The sequence below is a fragment of the Salvelinus alpinus genome, chromosome 23 (assembly GCF_045679555.1).
Source record: "Salvelinus alpinus chromosome 23, SLU_Salpinus.1, whole genome shotgun sequence".
In the NCBI taxonomy this organism is placed as follows: Eukaryota; Metazoa; Chordata; class Actinopteri; order Salmoniformes; family Salmonidae; genus Salvelinus; species Salvelinus alpinus.
The window spans coordinates 11,123,291-11,146,697 of NC_092108.1; the positions used below are offsets into that span (position 1 = coordinate 11,123,291).

The 23,407-nt window shown below is 41.8% G+C and overlaps 2 protein-coding genes across 3 annotated transcripts; both read left to right on the forward strand.

Annotated features, from left to right (window-relative positions):
• Nucleotides 1-361: 361 nt before the first annotated feature.
• LOC139550238 (SLAM family member 7-like) lies at nt 362-8,510 on the forward strand. Its single transcript, XM_071360981.1, has 5 exons — nt 362-520; nt 1,581-1,877; nt 2,040-2,321; nt 2,964-3,096; nt 8,393-8,510. The coding sequence occupies exons 1-4, from the start codon at nt 472-474 to the stop codon at nt 3,086-3,088; spliced, it is 753 nt and encodes a 250-aa protein (XP_071217082.1). The 5' UTR covers nt 362-471; the 3' UTR covers nt 3,089-3,096; nt 8,393-8,510.
• Nucleotides 8,511-11,449: 2,939 nt separating this feature from the next.
• LOC139550207 (SLAM family member 9-like) lies at nt 11,450-19,097 on the forward strand. 2 transcript variants are annotated; one of them, XM_071360924.1, is made up of 5 exons: nt 11,450-11,583; nt 12,532-12,831; nt 12,955-13,236; nt 14,074-14,206; nt 18,979-19,097. In XM_071360924.1, the coding sequence occupies exons 1-4, from the start codon at nt 11,535-11,537 to the stop codon at nt 14,196-14,198; spliced, it is 756 nt and encodes a 251-aa protein (XP_071217025.1). In that variant the 5' UTR covers nt 11,450-11,534; the 3' UTR covers nt 14,199-14,206; nt 18,979-19,097. The 2 variants fall into 2 exon arrangements, with proteins under 2 accessions (XP_071217025.1, XP_071217026.1); XM_071360925.1 differs by lacking the exon at nt 14,074-14,206.
• The last annotated feature ends 4,310 nt before the right edge of the window (nt 19,098-23,407 follow it).

Below are 23,407 nucleotides of genomic sequence, written 5' to 3' on the forward strand. Positions count from 1 at the left end.
ATAGTTTTCTACTGTTGCATCTTATTTAGTACAGAAATGTCCTGTGAAGGAATTGAACATTTCTGTTGGGGAGACGCACATAAACACATGCTAAATTTTAGTTAAAAGTTGTCATTACTTGCAAGACACACAATCACCATGAACCAAACCCATCCCACTGGTGTTACTGCTGTCAGTGTGGTTTGACCCAGAAAAGAGAATTTGCTCAAAAGGAAACACAGACACGAGCAAGCATCAGGTTCAGCTTCCCCTCCCACAATCTTAACCTTTACCGTTAGTGGGGGAAATTCATAACTGACCCACAATTAGCACATATGGGCCATTTCTCTTTACCGGCCCCCTTCAGTGTGGTTTGAGCTAAAAAAGAGAAGTTGCTCAACAGGAAACACAGACACAAGCAAACATTTCACATGTTAATCTGTCCGTCCATCTACCTATCTACTATATTCATTGGAGCACCATCTCAACACCATGTCTCTCCTTTTAGGGTTTGGATTGCTGACCTGCATAGCATCATCAGGTAGGCTTTTGTGTATCTCAGGTTCTGTTGTCTGGGCCTCAGAAAGAGCAGTCAATTGTCATACTTCTGTAAAAGTAAAGATACCTTAATAGAAAATGACTGAAAATACCTTAATAGAAAGTAAAAGTCACTCAGCAAAATACTACTTGAGTAAAAGTTTTTAAAAAACGTGAGTATCGAAAGTCAATGTAATTGCTAAAATATACTTAAGTATCAAAAGTAAAAGTACAAGTATAAATCCTTTCACATTCCTTATATTAAGTAAACCAGACGGCACAATTGTTTTTTATTTGTTAAGGGAGTCCGCCAGATAACAGGCAGTAGGGATGACCAGGGATTTCCTCTTGATAAATGTGTGAATGGGACCATTTTCCTGTCCTGATAAGCATTCGAAATGTAACGAGTAGTTTTGGGTGTCAGGGAAAATGTATGAAATGTATCTAGATCTTCCTGAGTTATACAGTGATGATTCAAAGTAGCCTACAGACACATCTAGATCTTCCTGAGTTAAACAGTGATGATTCAAAGTAGCCTACAGACACATCTAGATCTTCCTGAGTTATACAGTGTTGATTCAAAGTAGCCTACAGACACATCTAGATCTTCCTGAGTTATACAGTGATGATTCAAAGTAGCCTACAGACACATCTAGATCTTCCTGAGTTATACAGTGCTGATTCAAAGTAGCCTACAGACATTCATTCAGCTTTGATCTAACTTTATTAAAGAAGCATGATTCTCCAGAGTAGCCTGTTCTCTTCTAGTATAATGTGATTCAGGGCCATGTGTTTTGTGACATGACTGGATTTTAACTTTTATTTAAAGCTTTTTCATCAAACTGTCCCTTTTTATTTTTATGTCAGATCTAACACCATCCTCAGACAATTACTTTCATTATTGGTGTAATTATCATTTCTGCATAAGGCTTTAAAAACAGGATAAAAGCTTGCTATGTCACATGATTGTGCAAAACACAGGGCCCTAATCAATACTTATGGAATTATGGATTCCATCCTCATCATCCTCATCACATTATTTCTTCTGTGTATTTATTTCATAGAGTCCAGCTCTGTGTTTTTGCTGAAGGGACAGGATGTTCGTCTGGATGTCCAGGAAAATGTTCAACTGAAAGAGTTGGAGGTTTTTAAGTGGAGCTTCAGATCAGCTAATATTGTAAGATGCACTGACACATTGTCAGTGAGACTGTCTCCTGAGTACAACAACAGGGTTGAGTTTTATAAGGGAAACTTCTCTCTGCTACTGAAGAACATACAGGAAGGAGACAGTGGACCTTATACTGCAGGAGTGACTGGTGACAAAGAAAAAACTATTATTGTATACCTGTTAGTTCTCCAAGGTATGTTTGACTAGTTTTTCTATTATTTTCTACAGTGACACAGTTACAGTATCAATCAATAGAGCTAAACATGGTGTACAGGTTAAATGCATATTCATTAGTACTCTAGCTCCTGTACTCAGGTTAATAAACAAACAATAAAGGGATTATATTTGTTTTCAGAGAGAGTTGAGCCTCCAGTCCTGACAGTGGACTCTGTCTCCAACATCAATGCCATCTGTAAGGTGACTGTGACCTGCAGAGGTCAGAACACCTCTGTCACCTCCAGCTGTAACAACAGCACCTGCTCTCAGGTGGGAGGAGAGAGTAGAGGGGCTGAGACCTCCACTGTCCCCCTGCTCTCTGTCTATGTGGCAGGGGGTTCCATCATCTGTAACCACAGCAACCAAGTCAGCTGGGCCAACGACACCAAGGAGATAGTGGAACTCTGTCCAATGAAATCTGGTAAGACACACACACGCACGCACGCACGCACGCACGCACGCACGCACGCACGCACGCACGCACGCACGCACGCACGCACGCACGCACGCACGCACGCACGCACGCACACACACACACACACACACACACACACACACACACACACACACACACACACACACACACACACACACACACACACACACACACACACACACACACACACACACACACACACACACACACACACACACACACACACACACACACACACACACACACACACACTGCACACAAATAAACATCTCAAATACTGTATGTCATATGTAGACTGAGTGTACAAAGCATTAAGACCTATACTAACTATATATATGAATTAACATACGTGTGAGTTCACAACACATAAGAACTCCTCCATATATTGAGTTTCACCCCAAACTTTTACACTCAGAACAGCAGCAATTCATCCAGACATGGACTCTACAAGGTGTCGAATGCATTACACAATAAATTGTTGAGTTTCAAATACCCAGCAGCATTGCAGTTCTTGACACAAACCAGTGTGCCTGGCACCTACTAGCATCCCCAGACTAATTGCACAGAGGAGGAAGTGTCTGATCTGCGAGAGGAACTGTAACATATTGTCTGTTTGTTGTGAACCAGTGTCTCCCCCTGCTGGTAGCATGTCTGTGTGCATGCTGAGGATCATCCTGGTGTCTGTGGGGCTGGTCATCATGATCTCTGCTGTCATCACTGTCCACATCAGGGACAGATTCCACTATGGATAGAATCATGGGTATTGTATTTTTAGACAAAGTGATTCCTACTCTGTGTCACAGTAAGATTAGGTCATAAAAGTGCTTTTTACATTTGTCAGTTGCTACACGTAATATAGCATAACATGGTGTGACACAATAAAGCATAACATGGCGTGACATAATACAGCATAACATGGCATGACATAATACAGCCTAACATGACATAGCATAGCATACAGTATCACATGTTTATGGGCCATTTGTTTCTTTTTAATACACAGTATGATGAAATCAAATCAAATTTGATTTGTCACATGCTTGGTAAACAACAGACTAACAGTGAAATCTTTACTGACGGGTCCTTTTCAATAATGAAGTTAAATATAAAGATACAAAACTGAAAATAGAAATCGTGACAAGCTTTAAATATTGGAACAGAATGACATTGCACATCTCACTGTTAACAACCTCACTAGGATGAGGTTTTGATGTACGTCCACTATGTTTATTTTCACCGTTCCTGTCCAAATCATCCGAAAGTATCTCAAAATTGATTGTGTAACTCAAATAAGTTACTTATTGATGATTAGGACATGATTTGTAAAATGTTTATATGGGTACCATTGACTTGCATTGATTTCCCTGGGGGCTTTTTGCCCCAAACACACTGACATTACATTTTACAACTTTTTAAAAACGGATTAAAAATGTTCTCTCTAACCAAGTGTTATACTGGTATACCTGTGTTTATCTGTGTGTACAACACATTAAGAACACATGCTCTGTCCATGACATAGACTGACCAGGTGAATCCAGGTAAAAGCTATGATCCCTTATTGATGTCACTTGTTAAATCCACTTCAATCAGTATAGATGAATGGGAGGAGACAGGTTAAAGAAGGATTTTTAAGCCTTGAGACAATTGAGACATGGATTTTGTATGTGTTCTGTTCAGAGGGTGAATGGGCAAGAGCTTGATTATGTTACTTATTTACTTGTTATTCTTGTCAGATATTTCCATTTTGGGATAGTTGTTCACTGAATTGCTAGCACCAGTTGCTCACGCTGCTACAGTGTCTACAAACGTCTCGAGCTCACTGGAATGTGAATGTGTTATCACATGATGCTGCCTACAAATCCCATCCCAAATTGCAGTAACTTATAGAATAGTGAAAATTCACTTTGTCTGAAGATGACAGAGAATTAGTGTAGAGGTCTATGACCCAACTATGATATACCATCTGATTCCATTATCATGTGAATGCTACAGGCCCATATCCCCAGTTGGTATAGCCAAGGTAGCAAGCCTTGCTTCATCACTCAGAATACTGTAAGATGCACGTGTCTAGGTTTACTGTTATGCTATTATTAAGAGGTTACTAATGGACAAGGATTTAATATTTATCGATGTTCTAGCATTAAATAATTGAGTTCAGAAGTGCACAGTTCGAGACCAAGCAAATATGCTATGTGTATTGTGATGAACATTTACAGTTAGACATTTCACTAAATAATAATTCAAGGAATATTACTCAGAAATGTGAGGAATACGGTTCGTATCAATTTAAAAATAATCAGATTTATTAGTTACACAATAAGAATGCAGTTAGCAAATGGTACATACCAGAATTCTTTACAATAAAAATAATACAAAATATCCTGAGTCTTAACAGCATAGAAAATTCACCACATACAAAAGTACATCAGGAGATCAGTTAACCAAAGACTCCATGATCAACATTAAAACTCAGCTTTTATTCTTCAAAGAGCGCCCAATGCCAGTATCTCTCATTGTCTAATTAACATGACTTTGAATGACCCAAAACATTCAAACAAAAGGCATAAAACTTCACACACTTTCTCTAATCTGATCCCCACACCCACTGTATGATAAGAAACCCTGTGTTGTTACTCTCTGAACTATCCCCACACCCACTGTATGATAAGAAACCCTGTGTTGTTACTCTCTGAACTGTCCGCCATCAGACGAACAGAATAACAGTGGCTCTGTAACAAGGAATCCATAGCACTTAAAGTACAATGAAACATATCAACATTCAAGGCTCTTTATGAACTATTGAAACAATCCAAACATGACAAATTAATTCACACGATAACATTCAATTCAAATCAAACTTTATTTGTCACATGCGACGAATACAAGTGTAGACTTTACCGTGAAATGCTTACAAGCCCTTAACCAACAGTGCAGTTCAAGAAGAACAAAATATTTACCAAGTAGACTAAAATAAAAAGTCATGATAAAAAGTAACACAATAATAATAATAATAACGAGGCTATATACAGGGGGCACCGGTACCGAGTCAGTGTGGAGGGGACAGGCTAGTTGAGGTAATCTCTACATGAAGGTGGGGGCTAAGTGACTATGCATAGGTAACAAACAACAGCGAGTTTAGTCATTTAGTCGATTCTAGTTTCATCAGTCTTCACACCTCTTCCGGTTATAGTGACCCCATGACGTCCGTGAGAACGTCTCCTCCTGGAGATTGACACGGCGAAGGTATGACTCCTATGAGATGCAAATATACAGCCATCCATCCGAACAATGCCATATTGAATCCACATGCCAGGCTGGTGTCAGCAAGTCTCTAGACACATCTTCATCACTGGCCTTCATCATCGTTCACCTTTCTTCTCTCTCTCTATTTCTCCAATTCATCCTACTGGAAAAGTGTTACATACTAAGGTAGGTGCCTTTGGAAGTAGGTAGGAAGCAGACAGCTAGCTGCCTTTGGATTGGTTAAGAGTAGGCTACACCAACATTAGTTTCCATTCATACAAAGTGTCAAAACGATTGCCCAGCACTGGGAGCGAACTCGTGATGCTCGGAGCTGAAGCTGTGAGAATTCTTGAGAATACTCTTATGAAGTGCTGTGCTACAGCAGTACACAATGCTCTAGCAAGCCGTGAGAATACTTGATGGTATGAGGTAAGTTGGTTTGCAGAGCCTTCTCCAAACCATAGCCCCCTAGGTACGGTACTGCATTGTATAGCCTACAAACACAGCTTCATCAATGAGGGTGGCCACACATGGTTTGCCAGCCAGTGGTCCCGGAGTTCTAGTCTCGGTGTGAGCTTGTACGGGACGGAGTGGAAAAGCTAAGAAAGCACACTGACCTCCGTCACACATACTTACACACGTCCCCACTGGCTCTCTTTGTAGTGATCTGTCTTCTTTTATTAGATAGTGTATCGGTCATTCAGCCTTGTAGCCGGAGGCCCCCGTCTGATTCTTCCTAGTCTAAACCGGCACCTCTCTTGGAGACCACGACCAACAGGTGGGGCTCTTGTTCAGTAGACGTGGAATCGACCCATGGTTATACTTTAACAGTCTCCATTGGCTCTTCTTGCTGACCAGGTTGCTGGCGTTTCACATGATGGTTCCATCGCTCCTGGTAACCACCATGACCAGCTGGGGCTTGTGGAGAACCACCTGTGTGATAAGAACGAGGACCAGAATGGAAATACCTTGTTAGACTGTCTTGTGTTTTTAATGCTTAATTATTTATAGTGTAATGATAATATACACTGAGTATTTCCAATCGTTCCGTCCTGAGCAGAACCCATATTCATTTTGTTCCAGTGTTCTGAACAGCAGAATACAATTCTGAACCGGTTCGAACCAAACAATTTTTAGCTGTTCATATGTGTAACGTCTGCTTCCAACTCACACTCTCAAACACGTAGATCCCCTGACTGCATCTCACTTTCCACCCCACTTTCCAGCTCACACTCGCAAAGACATAGATGCCCTGAACGCAGCTCACGCTCCAGATCCCAATCGCCTGAATTCTGATGACCTGTTCACACACCTGTATGTCATTTACACACACTATTTAGTTCAGTTCTTTGCACCCCATCATTGTGAGGTATTGTTTGTTTTGTTACACACTTCTATTCGGAGCTCTGTTTTACCCGTATTAGTCCTCCTGTGTATGATAGTTTTGGCCTGCCTCGCTAATGACACCTTTTGCCTATTCCCTGCCTGTACTTTAGCCTATTGGATTTCCTGTTATCAACCTCTTGCCTGATCTCCCGGACTACATTACTAGCCTTTTCCCTGCCTGTACTGTTGCCTTTTTAGACACCCTGTGTTTGACCTCTGCTTGCCCCTGGACCCAGCTACCTGCTTCCTCCTGTGTATGACCTTCTGCCTGCCCCTGGACCCAGCTACCTGCCTCCTCCTGTGTATGACCTTCTGCCTGCCCCTGGACCCAGCTACCTGCCTCCTCCTGTGGTCCTTTACAAATAAACACCTGCTGCGCCCTGCAGTTGAAACCAGCTCTCTGTCAACCAGCTCTCTGTCTCCCACAATATGGTTACTTTCGCTAATTCTTTACCTTGTGAAATCAGCATAGTTCTTACATTTATCTCATTAATTTACTCCACCAATAAGCATGGATAAAGCAGCTTGCTATGGAACCGGTAAGCTAGTTTACATGTTCGATAGAAGGAGATGTGCAGGCGCGAGATGCAATTGAAAATCCACAGGGGGGAAAGAGTGATGGGTGGACCTGGAAGTGGACTGTCTTAAATCGCTGAGCATCATGATGTCATGTGGGTTGGAATAGGCTAATAATATCATCATAACTTCAATAAATTGCAGAATTAAACACTGAGTGTACAACACATTAAAACAACGTGCTCTTTCCATGACAGACTGACTATGACTGACCAGGTGAATCCAGGTGAAAGCTATGATCCCTTATTGATGTCACTTGTTAAATCCACTTCAATCAGTGTAGATGAAGTGGAGGTAACAGTTTAAAGGGTTTTTAAGCCTTGAGACAATTGAGACATGGATTGTGTATGTGTGCCATTCAGAGGGTGAATGGGCAAGACAAAATAAGTAAGTGCCGTTGAATGATATGTTAGCAGGTGCAAGGTGCACCGGTTTGTGTGAATAACTACAATGCTGCTGTGTTTTTCAGTTTTTATTTTGTGATATCCAGACCACCACCCAAAGCATTCCAGCCAACTTGACACAACTGTGGGAAGCATTGGAGTCAACATGGTCCAGCATACCTGTGGAATTCTTTTGTAACCTTGTACAATCCAGGCACTGACGAATTGAGTCCATTCTGAGGGCAAAAGGGTGTTTCAACTCAATATTAGGAAGGTGTCCTTCATGTTTTGTACACTGAGTGTATGAATACCAGACATAAGGAATCATTTGGGGGGAACGAAAAGGAACATTATTAACCAGTTCTCAAGATTTGAAAATAATGTTTCTGTTCCGGAACCCTGGAGATTACTTTAGTTCACGGTTCTGTTTCTCTTCCTCTTCAAATGTTTTTATTTTTCGGTTTTCAGTTCTGTTACCTGAACCAGTTACAACCCCTGCTATAGACTCACCATGAACAACACCAGCACACTGAGTAATCTTGATTCTTTCTAAAATGTAATGGATTAAATAAACTAATGTTTCAAATTTGTATTTTATTTTATTAAGTACATTTGTTCCTCTCCATGCACCTCCATGGTACTGTAGCATATTAATGCGTCTACTTTCAAGTTTCAAGTTTGCTGAGTTTAGTTCTGAAGCATGGTCCTAGGGCTCAGGTCCGGGTGGAGAGAGAGAGATGGGAGAATTAGGGGGATTACACTTAAGTTCACACAGGACAGCAGATAAGACAGGAGAATTACACCAGATAGGACAGACTGACCCTAGCCTCCAGTACATAGACTACTGCAGTTTAAACTCAGCAAAAAAAGAAACGTCCTCTCACTGTCAACTGCGTTTATTTTCAGCAAACGTAACATGTGTAAATATTTGTGTGAACATAACAAGATTCAACAACTGAGACATAAACATAAAGTTCCACAGACATGTGACTAACAGAAATGGAATAATGTGTCCCTGAACAAAGGGGGGGCAAAATGAAAAGTAACAGTCAGTATCTGGTGTGGCCACCAGCTGCATTAAGTACTGCAGTGCATCTTCTCCTCATGGACTGCGCCAGATTTGCCAGTTCTTGCTGTGAGATGTTACCCCACTTTTCCACCAAGGCACCTGCAAGTTCCTGGACAATTCTGCGGGGAATGTCCCTAGCCCTCACCTTCCGATCCAACAGGTCCCAGACGTGCTCAGTGGGATTGAGATCCGGGCACCTGTGCAGGTGTTGGTACACGTGGTCTGACACTGCGAGGATGATCAGCTGTCCGTCCTGTCTCCCTGTAGAGCTGACTTAGGCGTCTCACAGTACGGACATTGCAATATATTGCCCTGGCCACATCTGCAGTCCTCATGCCTCCTTGCAGCATGTCTAAGGCACGTTCTCGCAGATGAGCAGGGACCCTGGGCATCTTTCTTTTGGTGTTTTTCAGTAGAAAGAGTCAGTAGAAAGGCCTCTTTGGTTGCCTACCATCAATTGCCTACCATCTGTAAGCTGTTAATGACCGTTCCACAGGTGCATGTGAAACAGTGTTTAAACCCTTTACAATGAAGATCTGTGAAATTATTTGGATTTTTACGAATTATCTTTGAAAGACAGGGTCCTGAAAAAGGGACGTTTCATTTTTTGCTGAGTTTGGAGGCTGAGACAGGGGTGGTCGGGGAACACTGTGGCCCTGTCCGACGATACCCCCAGACAGTGCCAACCAGGCAGGATACAACCCCACCCACTTTGCCAAAGCACAGCCCCCACACCACTAGAGAGATATCAACAGACTACCCTGAGACAAGGCTGAGTATAGTCCAAGAAGATCTCCTCTACCGCACAGGCCCGAGGGGGAGCAAGACCGGACAGGAAGATCACGTCTGTGACTCAACCCACTCAAGTCGAGTATAGTGAAAAAAGCCTGGGGTGATGTGACGCACCCCTCCTAGGGACGGCATGGGAGAGCATTAGTAAGCCAGTGACTCAGTCCCCGTAATAGGGTCAGAGGCAGAGAAAGGGGAGCCAGCCAGGCAGAGTCAGCAAGGGTGGTTCTTTGCTCCTGTGCCTTGCCTTTCACCTTCGCACCCCTGGGCCAGACTACACTCAATCATAGGATCTACTGAAGAGATGAGTCTTCAGTAAAGACTTAAAGGTCGAGACCGAGTCTGCGTCTCTCACATGAATAGGCAGACCATTCCATAAAAATTGTGCTCTATAGGAGAAAGCCCTGTCTCCAGCTGTTTGTTTAGAAATTCTAGGGACAGTTAGGAGGCGTCATGTGACCGTAGCGTACGTGTAGGTACGTATGTACGGCAGGACCAAATCAGAGAGATAGGTAGGAATCCCATGTAATGCATTGTAGGTTAAAAGTAAAACCTTGAAATCAGCCCTGGCCTTAACAGGAAGCCTTAAGTCAAATCTGTAACTCGGCCACTCAGGAAAATTCATTGTCTTCTTGGTAAGCAACTCCAGTGTAGATTTGACGTTGTGTTCTAGGTTATTGTTCTGCTGAAAGGGGAATTCATATCCCAGTTTCTGGTGGAAATCAGACTGAACCAGCTTCTCCTCTAGGATTTTGCCTGTGCCATAAATACCTAAACTTTGATAATAATTTGCTGATATTTACCTGTTTCTTTATTTACTATAATTGCCAATGCCCCCTAATGACTCACCTGACATGTAGTCAAACCAATAAAAACATTTCTAGCTCACATTAGATACATTTTTAGTTTTCAATGTATCTTTCAAGTTGTGAACTACAGGTTTATGTTGTGACATAACCGTAAGAAAATATCATTTAAATGGTAGTGTACGTGGTTCCAGGATGACAGTCAGTGAGGCAGCACAGAACAGCAGAAGGAAATGTTTCCTTTCTGAAGATGGAAGTGGTGGAGAAGCCATCGAGCCATGCAGTCCAGTCACCTGACACTGTTAGTTGTTGAACTAGGTACTGGAGCTGGTTACTAGATTGAGAGTGAAAGACCACAGCTTCTTCTAATACCAGTACAGAGTATGGCCCACAGAGTATTGCCCAGGACAGAGTATTGCACCATTAGTGGGGGAAATTCAATCAGCACGTATGGTCAACTTCAACCCTACCAGCTCCTTGAGGAGGGAGAGGTGACACACCTTGTGATATACTGTGGACCCTTTGACCCGATAATCCATAAGAACAACTGTTATTCTTTAGTCACTATGTTTTTTTGTGTTATATTTTCACTTAGATGAAAAATCCTGAACATACATGGCTTAAATGTTGTTGATCCCGGAATCTATAGTTTTCTACTGTTGCATCGTATTTACTACAGAAATGTCCTGTGAAGGATTTGAATTTCTCTGTTGGGGAGATGCACATAAACACAGGCTCAATTTTAGTTCAAAGTTGTCATTACTTGCAAGACACACAACCCCCATGAAACAAACCCATCCCACTGGTGTTACTGCTGTCAGTGTGGTTTGACCCAGAAAAGAGAAGTTGCTCAACAGGAAACACAGACACAAGCAAACATTTCACATGTTAATCTGTCCATCCGTCTACCTATCTATCATATTCATTGTAGCACCATCTCAACACCATGTCTCTCCTTTTAGGGTTTGGATTGCTGACCTGCATAGCATCATCAGGTAGGCTTTTGTGTATCTCTCAGGTTCTGTTGTGTGGGCCTCATAAAGAGCAGTCAATTGTCATTCTACACTAAAAGTAAAGATACCTTGATAGAAAATGACTCAAGTAAAAGTCACTCAGTAAAATACAACTTGAGTAAAAGTTTTTAAAAAACGTAAGTATCAAAAGTAAATGTAATTGCTAAAATATACTTTAGTATGAAAAGTACAAGTATAAATCATTTCACATTCCTTATATTAAGCAAAGCAGACGACACAATAGTTTTATATGTTAAGGAGGTCAGATAAGAGGCAGTAGGGATGACCAGGGATTTACTCCTGATAAATGTGTGAAGGGGACCATTTTCCTGTCCTGCTAAGCATTCGAAATGTAACGAATACTTTTGGGTGTCAGGGAAAATGTATGAAATGTATCTAGATCTTCCTGAGTTAAACAGTGTTGATTCAAAGTAGCCTACAGACATATCTAGATCTTCCTGAGTTATACAGTGTTGATTCAAAGTAGCCTACAGACATATCTAGATCTTCCTGAGTTATACAGTGTTGATTCAAAGTAGACTACAGACACATCTAGATCTTCCTGAGTTATACAGTGTTGATTCAAAGTAGCCTACAGACATTCATTCAGCTTTGATCTAACTTTATTAAAGAAGCACGATTCTCCAGAGTAGCCTGTTCTCTTCTAGTATAATGTGATTTAGGGCCATGTGTTTTGTGACATGACTGGATGTTAACCTTTATTTAAAGCTTTTTCATCAAACTTACCCTTTATATTTTTATGTCAGATCTAACACTGTCCTCAGACAATTGCTTTCATTTTTGGTGTAATTATCATTTCTATATAAGGCTTTAAAAACAGGATAAAAGCTTGCTATGTCACATGATTGTGCAAAACACAGAATTATCATTTCTTCTGTGTGTTCTGTGTCTTCTGTGTGTTTATTTCAGAGCCCAGTGCTGAGACCTCTGTGTTTGTGCAGAATGGACAGGATGTTCACCTGGATGTCCAGAGAAATGTTACACTGCAAGATATTGATGTGCTATATTGGAAGTTTAATAGAGCAGTCAATGTTGTAAAGTACCCCCCAAAAGTTACCTATGAAAGGTACAAAGGTAGGGCTGAATTTAGTGTGGGAGACTTCTCTCTGCTACTGAAGAACCTACAGGAAGGAGACAGTGGACTTTATGATGCAGTAGTGTCTGGTGACAACGACATAAATGTTGCTACGTACTTGTTGGTAGTTCAAGGTAGGTTTAACCTCGTTATTTGTTGTTGTTTTTCTTGCTGTTGTTTTGGTAGCACTTTACTTGACCAAACGTTTTCTACTGGTATACAACTCTATTTATCCCTGTTTGTCTATTTGTTTTCAGAGAGAGTTGAGCCTCCAGTCCTGACAGTGAACTCTGTCTCCCTCATCAATGGCATCTGTAACATGACTGTGACCTGCAGAGGTCAGAACACCTCTGTCACCTCCAGCTGTAACAGCAGCACCTGCTCTCAGGTGGGAGGAGAGAGTAGAGGGGCTGAGACCTCCACTGTCCCCCTGCTCTCTGTCTATGTGGCAGGGGGTTCCATCATCTGTAACCACAGCAACCAAGTCAGCTGGGCCAACGACACCAAGGAGATAGTGGAACTCTGTCCATTGAAATCTGGTAAAACACACACACACACACACACACACACACACACACACACACACACACACACACACACACACACACACACACACACACACACACACACACACACACACACACACACACACACACACACACACACACACACACACACACACACACACACACACACACACACACACACACACATACTGCACACAAATACACATCTCCAATATTGTATGCCAGTTATACACTGAGTGCACAAAACATTAAGAACACCTTCCTAATATTGAGTTGCACCCCCACTTTCCTCTCAGAAGAGCCTCAGTTCATTTGGAGCATGGACTCTACAAGGTGGCCCATGTTGACTCCATTGCTTTCCACAGTTGTGTTAAGTTGGCTGGATGTCCGTTGGTTGGTGGACCATTCTAGATGCAAACATGAAACTGCAACAACCAGCAGCGTTGCAGTTCTTGACACAAACCAGTGGGATTGCCTGGCACCTATTAACATATCCCGTTCCAAGGAACTTCAATATTTTGTCTTGCCCATTCACCCTCTGAATGGCACACATACACAATCCATGTCTCAATTGTCTCGAGGCTTAAAAATCCTTCTTTAACCTGTCTCCTCCCCTTCATCTACACTGATTGAAGTGGATTTAACAGGTATCATCAATAAGGGATCGTAGCTTTCACCTGGGTTCACCTGGTCAATCTATGTCACGGAAAGAGCAGGTGTTCTTAATGTTTTGTACTTTCCGTGTATTAATGGAGGAACTGTAACCTTGTCCCCAGGCTAATTGCATACAGGATGAAGTGTCTAATCTGCGAGAGGAACTAAACATATTGTCTGTTTGTTGTGAACCAGTGTCTCCCCCTGCTGGTAGCATGTCTGTGTGCATGCTGAAGATCATCCTGGTGTCTGTGGGGCTGGTCATCATGATCTCTGCTGTCATCACTGTCCACATCAGGCACAGATTCCACTATGGATAGAATCATGGGTATTGTATTTTTTCTACCTCAGACAAAGTGATTTAGACTCATGCTTCATTACTGAAAAAGTAGAGATTCATGATGATTATTATCAGCATTTTGTCTCATCTGGTTTCCTATCGGAAAGAAATGGTGGTCATACTGGTCTTGGCCAGTCAGTTGGCTGCTCTTCCCACATAAAGCCTCCAGTTCCCTCGATGGATGATCGATCAGTCAACCTACTTTTGTTGACAAATTTGACACCTTTTGGAAGCAGACTATGCTTTATAAGGAGGATGGGATCCACCCTAATCACTTGGGTGTCTGGATCCTGTCTCACAAGGCAGCGTTGAGGCATTGACTGATCAAATCACGCTCCTCAAAGGTATTTACTCCCCTTAAAACCTCTCTTGGGCACGTGAGACGGTAGCGTCCCACCTCTTCAACAGCCAGTGAAACTGCTGGGCGACAAATTCAAATACAGAAATACTCATTATAAAAATTCAGAAAACAAAACATATTTTACATAGGTATAAAGATTAACTGCTTGTGAATCCAACCACGGTGTCAGATTTAAAAAATGCTTTACGGCGAAAGCATACCTTACGATTAGTTGAGAACATAGCCCACTAGACAAATCATTAAACAGTAGCCAGCCAGGTAGAACAGTTACACAATTTAGAAATAGAGATAAAATGAATCCCTTACCTTTGATGATCTTCATATGGTTGCACTCAGCAGACATTCATTTACTCAATAACTGTTCCTGTTGTTCGATAAAGTCTCTTTATACCCCAAAACCTCCGTTTCGTTCGCGCGTTTTCTTCAGTAATCCACAGGCTCAAACGCAGTCAAAACAGGAAGACAAAAAAAATCCAAATTGTATCCGTAAAGTTCATAGAAACATGTCAAACGATGTTTATATTCAAACCTCAGGTTGTTTTTAGCCTCAATAATCGATAATATTTCAACCGGACAATAACGTCTTCAATTTAAAAGGTAAACAAGAAACGCACTCTCTCGGTCTTGCGCAGGAAAAAGCTCTGTGACACGGCAGGGTCCACTCATTCAGACTGCTCTTACTTCTTCATTTTTCAGAATACAAGCCTGAAACAATTTCTGAAGACTGTTGACATCTAGTGGAAGGCATAGAAACTGCAATTTGAGTCCTAAGTCAATGGATACTGTATTGGCATTGAATAGAAAACTACAAAAAAAAAAAAAACGACTTCCTGAATGGATTTTTCTCAGGTTTTTGCCTGTCAAATCAGTTATGTTATACTCACAGACACTATTTCAACAGTTTTGGAAACTTTAGAGTGTTTTCTATCCAAATCAACCAGTTATATGCATATCATATATTCTGGGCCCGAGGTGCAGGCAGTTTAATTGGGGCATGCATTTCATCCAAAATTCCGAATGCTGCCCCCTACCCTAGAGAAGTTAAATCGCATTGATATCATTCCGCCACAGCTTCTCATGTTGATAGGTGTATTGTAAATAGTAATTTTGTGCCTGCTAATTTAATTTCCATTGATAGCTCTGTTAGCTCCCGTTAGCTCTGTTGGCTCCACCTATGCTATTAATAGTTTTACAGTATATCAAGCTATCGTTTTGCTACATGTGCTCATAAGCATAGTGATATTTTTAATAGTTATATTGTGCTAATTTATCTGAATTCTAGTATCAGCTCTGCAACTTTGAATCCAACCAGGAAGCCCATTGTGGCTAGCTCATCCTGTTCTACTGACTCTTGTGTCACCATGGATACTCCTGCTGTTTTCAAATCTCGCAGTAGTCTTGGACTGTTACATTTAAATGTGCCTGATGTCTAAACTGGACGTTCTGGGTGCATGACACTAGTCCAGATGTTTTGTTTATCTCAAGACCTGGCTGAATAATTAGATTATATAATTTCATAATTAATAAACATTGTTTTGTTTTTAAATGCTGAAAATCCGTTGTTTCTATGACAAACAGTTTTGTTGTATTTCAGTCTTCTGTGATGTGTATATAAAGTGTAATATTGACACGTAAATTACAAAATGTTATACATTTCAACTCTACTGTTTATCTGATATGGTACTGGTGTCTTCTTTTATTTAAACCCATAACCATGTGTGTGAGGTGTATACCTTTGTTTCCATATAGATTTGTTCAAAACCAACATGAAACACTCTGTGTGACCCTGATTTAACCCACTGCAGTAAAAGGTTAAGAATATCTGTCTTGAGCTCAGTTTTTAACGAAAGCCACTCGGATTAATGTAAAAAAAAAAGGTTTGATTGACGTTATCATGACTCACCGTCCCCATACGTATTTGGCTAGTGATGTTTTTGCAAATGATATCAGCGACCACTGCGCTATTGCTTGCATTGGACGTACCAGATTGAAAACCTCTGACCTTTGAATAATTGTGAAGAGAAATGTCAAAAAAATCTCGCCCCTGGCTTTCCTTTATGATCTATATTTTTCTTAGCTTTTCTCTACTACTTGATTGGCAGCTATTTAGGCAATTGTGAAATAGGTGCACTGCCATGGTTAAACAGGCCAAATCAAACTACTTCCTTAGCGCTATGACAGACTCTGCTAGTGATCCCTCTAAATTCTGGAAAACCGTTAATTCAGTTTCAGATTCCTGCTTCATTACTGAAAATGTATATTTGTGATGAATTTAATCAGTATTTTATCTCAGCTGGTTTCCTATTTGGAAGAAATGGTGGTCGTACTGGTCTTGGCCAGTGAGTTGACTGCTCTTCCCACATAAAGCCTCCTCCTCGATGGATGATCGATCAGTCAACCTCACCTGACTGGGGAGATGGTAGTCAGGGTTTTTCTTTTTGGCACCTCACAGAAACACAAGTTCTTGCTGCCTTACCACAGTAGCTAATGACAACTTGTACCCGTCTTTGCTTAAGTATGCACACACATTTTTTAATTTAACTTTAGTATCAGAAAATATTCAAAAAAGTGTGGAAATCATCTTTTGTGCTACCGCTCCATAAGGGTCGGGGAAAGTAGTGATCTCGATAATGATCGACCCATTTCCTGGCTCCCTTGTCTTGTGAAAATACTAGATCATTGGTCAACAAACAGCTACATTATTATCTATCTGTAAATGGTATTATTAATGTTAATCAATCTGGATTCAGACCTAAACATAGCACCACTACGGCTACCATGCTTGTTGTAAATGATATTGCAAATGCCTTCGATGATGGAAAGAATTGTGCTGCTATTTTTGTAGACTTGTCAAATGCTTTTGATACTGTAGACCATGTTACTCTGTTGAATAAACTGTCCCTGGTAGGGTTGGGTACTGATGCTTGCCGATGCTTTCATAATTATCGTCATCGAATCAATGCCGAGTAACACATTCTGCAGTCAAACTTTTTTTGGCTTGTAATCCAACATTTTTACTGGATATGAGTGCAACAACAGTTCAATATTCAAATTTTTCTACTATTTCTGTCACTGCTACGCATATACTTTATAAGACTTTTAACATATTATTCTGTAGCTCGCCTCTGATTTTTACCCACGTTCTCTGTTAGGAATATTGTTCCAGTACTTGCTTTAGAACGTGTTAAAGTTTTGGTGGGAATCTGTCTGTGAACAAAGACACGTTCCTGTGTGAATTTGGAGAGGGAGACCCTGGATCTCCTTTAATTTACATCCACCATGACCAGGTGGGGCTTGTAGAGAACCTGTGTGATAAGAATGAGGACCAGAATGGAAATACCTTGTGAGACTGTCTTGTGTTTTTAATTATTTATAGTGTAATGATAGAATACGCTAAATATTTCCAATCGTTCCATTCTGAGCAGAACCCCTATTCATTTAGTTTGGTTCCGTTCCGTTCCAGTGTTCTGACCAGCAGAATAAATTCTGAACCGGTTGGAACCAACATTTTTTAACTGTTCATATAGTTCATTTTTGTTAATTCTTTACCTCGTCAAATCAGCGTAGTTCCTACATTTATCTCATTAATTTACTCCACCAATAAGCATGGCTTAAGCAGCTTGCTATGGAACGGGTAAGCTAGTTGTTTACATGTTTGAAGGACAGATAAATGCAGGCGTGAGATGTGATTGATATTCCAGGGGTAGAGAGAGAGTGAGGAGTGGAAATAGAGGGGGCTTGGCCTAAATCGCTGAGCATCATGATATGACATGGGTTGGAACAGGCTAATAATATAATGATAAATTCAATAAATTGCAGAATTATACACTGAGTGTACAATACATGCTCTTTCCATGACAGACTGAGTAGGTGAATCCGGGTGAAAGCTATGATTCCTTGATAATGTCACTTGTTAAATACACTTCAATCAGTGTAGATGAAGGGGAGGAAACAGGTTAAAGGGTTTTTAGGCGCATTGTTTTGTGTGAAGAACTACAATGCTACTGTGTTTTTCAGTTTTTATTTTGTGATATCCAGACCACCACCCAAAGGACATCCAGCCAACTTGACACAACTGTGGGAAGCATTGTAGTCAACATGGGCCAGCATACCTGTGGAATTATTTTGACACCTTGTACAATTAATGCACCGATGAATTGAGGCCATTCTGAGGGCAAAAGGGTGTTTCAACTCAATATTAGGAAGGTGTCCTTCATGTTTTGTACACTGAGTGTATGAATACCAGGCATAAGGATTATTTTTGGGGAACGAAAAGGAACATTATTAACCAGATCTCAAGATTTGAAAATAATGGTTCTGTTCCGGAACCCTAGAGATTACTTTAGTTCACGGTTCTGTTTCTCTTCCTCTTCAAATGTTTTTATTTTTCGGTTTTCAGTTCTGTTACCTGAACCAGTTACAACCCCTGCTATAGACTCACCATGAACAACACCAGCACAATGAGTAATCTTGATTCTTTCAGAAAATGTAATGGATTTAATAAACTAATGTTTGAAATTCGTATTTTATTTTATTACATGCATTTTCTCCTCTCCATGCACCTCCATGGTACTGTAACATATTAAGGTGTGTGCATCTACTTTCAAGTTTTAATGTCACATGCACAAGTACAGTGAAATGCCTTTCTTGCAAACCCAACAATGCAATAATTAATTGCAATGTATTACTAGAAAAAAAACACGAGAAATAAGAATAAGAAATACACAATAAAGTAAGTAAGCATACTATATACAGGTCAAAAAGTCAGTTCCAATACCATATTTACATGTGCAGGGAAACTGGAGTAATGGAGGTAGATATGTATTGGGGTAAAGAGACTAGGCAACAGGATATAAGAAAAACAGAGCAGCAGCAGCTTGCATGTGAGTGGGTGTGTAGTCAGTATCAAATCAAATGTATTTATAAAGCCTGTTTGTCGTCAGCAGATGTCACAAAGTGCTATACAGAAACTCAGCCTAAACCCCAACCAGCAAAGCAATGCAGATGTAGAAGCACGTGAATAGGAAAAACTCACTAGATAGGTAGGAATCTAGGAAGAAACCTAGAGAGTAACCAGGCTCTGAGGGGTGGCCAGTCCTCCTCTGGCTTTGATGGGTGGAGATTTTAAGAGTACATGGCCATTAAGGCCAGGTTGTTCTTCAAGATGTTCAAATGTTCATAGATAATAAATAATAATCACAGTGGTTGTAGAGTGTGCAACAGGTCATCACCTTAGGATGTCAGTTGGCTTTTCATAGTCAATCATTCAGTGGTTGAGACAGCAGGTTTGGTAGAGAGGGAGGGAGGGAGAGAGAGGGAGAGTTGAAAACAGCAGGTCTGGGAAAAGGTAGCACGTCCGGTGAACAAGTCAGGTTTCCATAGCCGCAGGCAGAACAGTTGAAACTGGAGCAGCAGCACGACAAGGTAGCACGTCCGGTGAAGAAGTCAGGGTTCCATAGCCATAGGCAAAACAGCAGAAACAGGATCAACAGCACGACCAGATGGACTGGGGACGGGGACAGCCAGGAGTCATCAGGTCAGGTAGTCCTGAGGCATGGTCCTAGGGCTCAGGCTCGGGAGGAGAGAGAGAGAGATGGGAAAAATAAGACAGAAGAATTACACCAGATAGGACAGACTGACCTTAGCCTCCAGCACATAGACTACTGCAGTGTAGATACTGGAGGCTGAGAATGTCCCGCCCCCCCCCAATGTGGCCAACCAGGCAGGATAAAACCCAACCCACTTTGGCAAAGCACAGCCCCCCCACCACTCAACAGACCACCAACTTACCACCCTGAGATAAGGCTGATAGCCCACGCCGATCTTCTCCACTGCATGAGCCCGAGGTGGTGCAAAACCAGACAGGAATATCATGTCATTGACTCAGCCCACTCAAGTCGAGTACAGCGAAAAAAGCCTGGCATGACGTGACGCACCCCTCCTAGGGACAGCATGGGAGAGCATTAGTAAGCCAGTGACTCAGTGCCCATAATATGGTCAGATGCAGATACTTTTGGCCAAGATAAAGCAAAGCAGTGCGACAAAAACAACAACACAGAGTTTCACATTAACAGACGTACAGTCAATAACACAATAGAAAAATCTATGTACAGTGTGTGCAAATGTAGTAGAGTAGGGAGGTAAGGCAATAAACAGGCCATAGAGGCAAATTACTTCCAATTTAGCATTAACACTGGAGTGATAGACTTGCAGATGATGATGTGCAAGTAGAGATACTGGGGTGCAAGAGGATAAATAACAATATGGGTATGAGGTAGTTGGGTGTGATATTTACAGATTGGCTGTGTACAGATACAGTGATCGGTAAGCTGCTCTGACAGCTGATGCTTAAAGTTAGAGAGGGAGATATAAGACTCCAGCTTCAGGGATTTTTGCAATTCATTCCAGTCATTGGCAGCAGAGAACTGGAAGGTTAGGCGTCCAAAGGAAGTGTTGGCTTTGGGGATGACCAGTGAAATATACCTGCTGGAGCGCGTGCTACGGGTGGGTGTTGCTATGGTGACCAGTGATCTGAGATAAGGCGGGGCTTTACCTAGCAAAGACTTATAGATGACCTGGAGGCAGTTGGTTTGGCGACGAATATGTAGTGAGGACCAGCCAACGAGAGCATACAGGTCGCAGTGGTGGGTAGTATATGGTGCTTTGGTGACAAAACGGATGGCACTGTGATAGACTGCATCCAGTTTGCTGAGTAGAGTGTTGGAGGCTATTTTGTAAATGACATCGCCGAAGTCGAGGATCGGTAGGATAGTCAGTTTTATGAGTGTTTTTTGGCAGCATGAGTGAAGGAGGATTTGTTGCGAAATAGGAAGCCGATTCTAGATTTAATTTTCGATTGGAGATGCTTATTGTGAGTCTGGAAGGAGAGTTTACAGTCTAACCAGACACCTAGGTATTTGTAGTTGTCCACATATTCTAAGTCAGAACCATCCAGAGTAGTGATGCTAGTCGGGCGGGAGGGTGCGGGCAGCAATCGGTTGAAGAGCATGCACTTAGTTTTACTAGCATTTAAAAGCAGTTGGAGGCCAAGGAAGGAGTGTTGTAAGGCATTGATGCTCGTTTGGAGGTTAGTTAGCACAGTGTCCAAAGAAGGGCCAGATGTATACAGATGGTGTCGTCTGCGTAGAGGTGGATCACTGAATCACCAGCAACAAGAGCAACATCATTGAGATATACAGAGAAAAGAGTCGGCCCAAGAATTGAACCCTGTGGCACCCCCATAGAGACTGACAGAGGTCTGGACAACAGGCCCTCCGATTTGACACACTGAACTCCCCTGATTGCTCAGTTTGACAGGGCGGCCAGCTCTAGAAAGATTCTTGGTGGTTCCAAACTTCTTCCATTTAAGAACGGTGGAGGCCACTGAGTTCTTGGGGACCATCAATGCTGCAGAAATGTTTTTGTGCCCTTCCCCAAGTCTGTTTCTCTACACAATCCTATCGCAGAGCTCTACCCGCAAATCCTTTAACCTCAAGGCTTGTTTTTTGTTCTGACATGCACATGTCAACCGTGCGACCTTATATAGACAGGTGTGTGCCTTTCCAAATCATGTACAATCAATTGAATTTACCACAGGTGGACACCAATCAAGTTGAAAAAACCTCTCAATGATTATCAAAGGAAACAGGATGCACCTGAGCTCAATTTCGAGTCAGATAGCAAAGTGTCTGAATACTTATAAAAACAAGCTCTCTTTTTTATTTATTTAGTACCACACAGACAAATTCACTAAACAAAAACCCAGAAACACTGAATGTAAAGAGCACTGCAGTCGATCGCATATTAGAAGATCATTAAGACACAACATCAACATGTAAAATCAACATTAGTTGAGAAATACATATATTAAATTGAGTAAATAATGTTCCCAAAATGATAGAACCCAACTGTTTCCGAATAAAACTTTTGAAAAGGAACTTAAGTTACTTCCAATTAATAAATAAATAAATCAATCAATCAAATGTATTTATGAAGCCCTTTTATATATCAGCAGATGTCACAAAGTGCTTATACAGAAACTCAACCTAAAACGCCAAAACAGCAAGCAATACTCATATAGAAGCATGATGTCTAGGAAAAACTCCCTAAAAAGGCATGAACTGAGGAAGAGAGAGAGAGCGTGAGAGAGAGAGTCGAAAACATCAGGTCCGGGACAAGGTAGCACGTCTGGTGAAGAGGTCAGGATTCCATAGCCTCAGGCAGAACAGCAGAAACTGTATCAGCAGCACGACCAGGTGGACTGGTGACGTGGACAGCCAGGAGTCTTCAGGCCAGGTAGTCCTGAGGCAGGGTCATAGGGCTCAGGTACTCCGGGAGGAGAGAGAGAGAGAGAGATGGGAGAATAAGAGGGAGCATACTATACACAGTAATTCACATAAGACAGGAGAATTACACCAGAAAGGACAGACTGATCCTAGCCTCCAGCACATAGACTACTGCAGCATAGATACTGGAGGCTGAGAATGGGGGGGGGGGGGGGGGGCACTGTTCCCCGATACCCCCGGAACGAGGCCAACCATGCAGGATATAACCCAATCCATTTTTCCAAAGCACAGCCCCCACACCACTCAACAGACCAACTTACTACACTGAGATAAGGCTGAGTATATTCCACGAAGATCTCCTCCACTGCACGAGCACGAGGGGGTGCAAAACCGGACAGGAAGATCACGTCAGTGACTCAACCCACTCAAGTCCTAGGGACGGGACAGCATGGGAGAGTACTAGTAAGCCAGTGACTAAGCCCGCAAAATAGGGTCAGAGGCAGAGAATCCCATTGGAGAGAGGGGAGTCGGCCAGGCAGAGAC

Excerpts from the sequence above, each read along its gene's own strand:
- LOC139550238 (XM_071360981.1), top strand. The coding sequence starts at position 472 with ATGTCTCTCCTTTTAGGGTTTGGATTGCTGACCTGCATAGCATCATCA. Across the intron at positions 1,878-2,039 it reads ATACCTGTTAGTTCTCCAAG|AGAGAGTTGAGCCTCCAGTC; the intron begins GTATGTTTGACT and ends ATTTGTTTTCAG. Across the intron at positions 2,322-2,963 it reads ACTCTGTCCAATGAAATCTG|TGTCTCCCCCTGCTGGTAGC; the intron begins GTAAGACACACA and ends GTTGTGAACCAG.
- LOC139550207 (XM_071360924.1), top strand. The coding sequence starts at position 11,535 with ATGTCTCTCCTTTTAGGGTTTGGATTGCTGACCTGCATAGCATCATCA. Across the intron at positions 12,832-12,954 it reads GTACTTGTTGGTAGTTCAAG|AGAGAGTTGAGCCTCCAGTC; the intron begins GTAGGTTTAACC and ends ATTTGTTTTCAG. Across the intron at positions 13,237-14,073 it reads ACTCTGTCCATTGAAATCTG|TGTCTCCCCCTGCTGGTAGC; the intron begins GTAAAACACACA and ends GTTGTGAACCAG.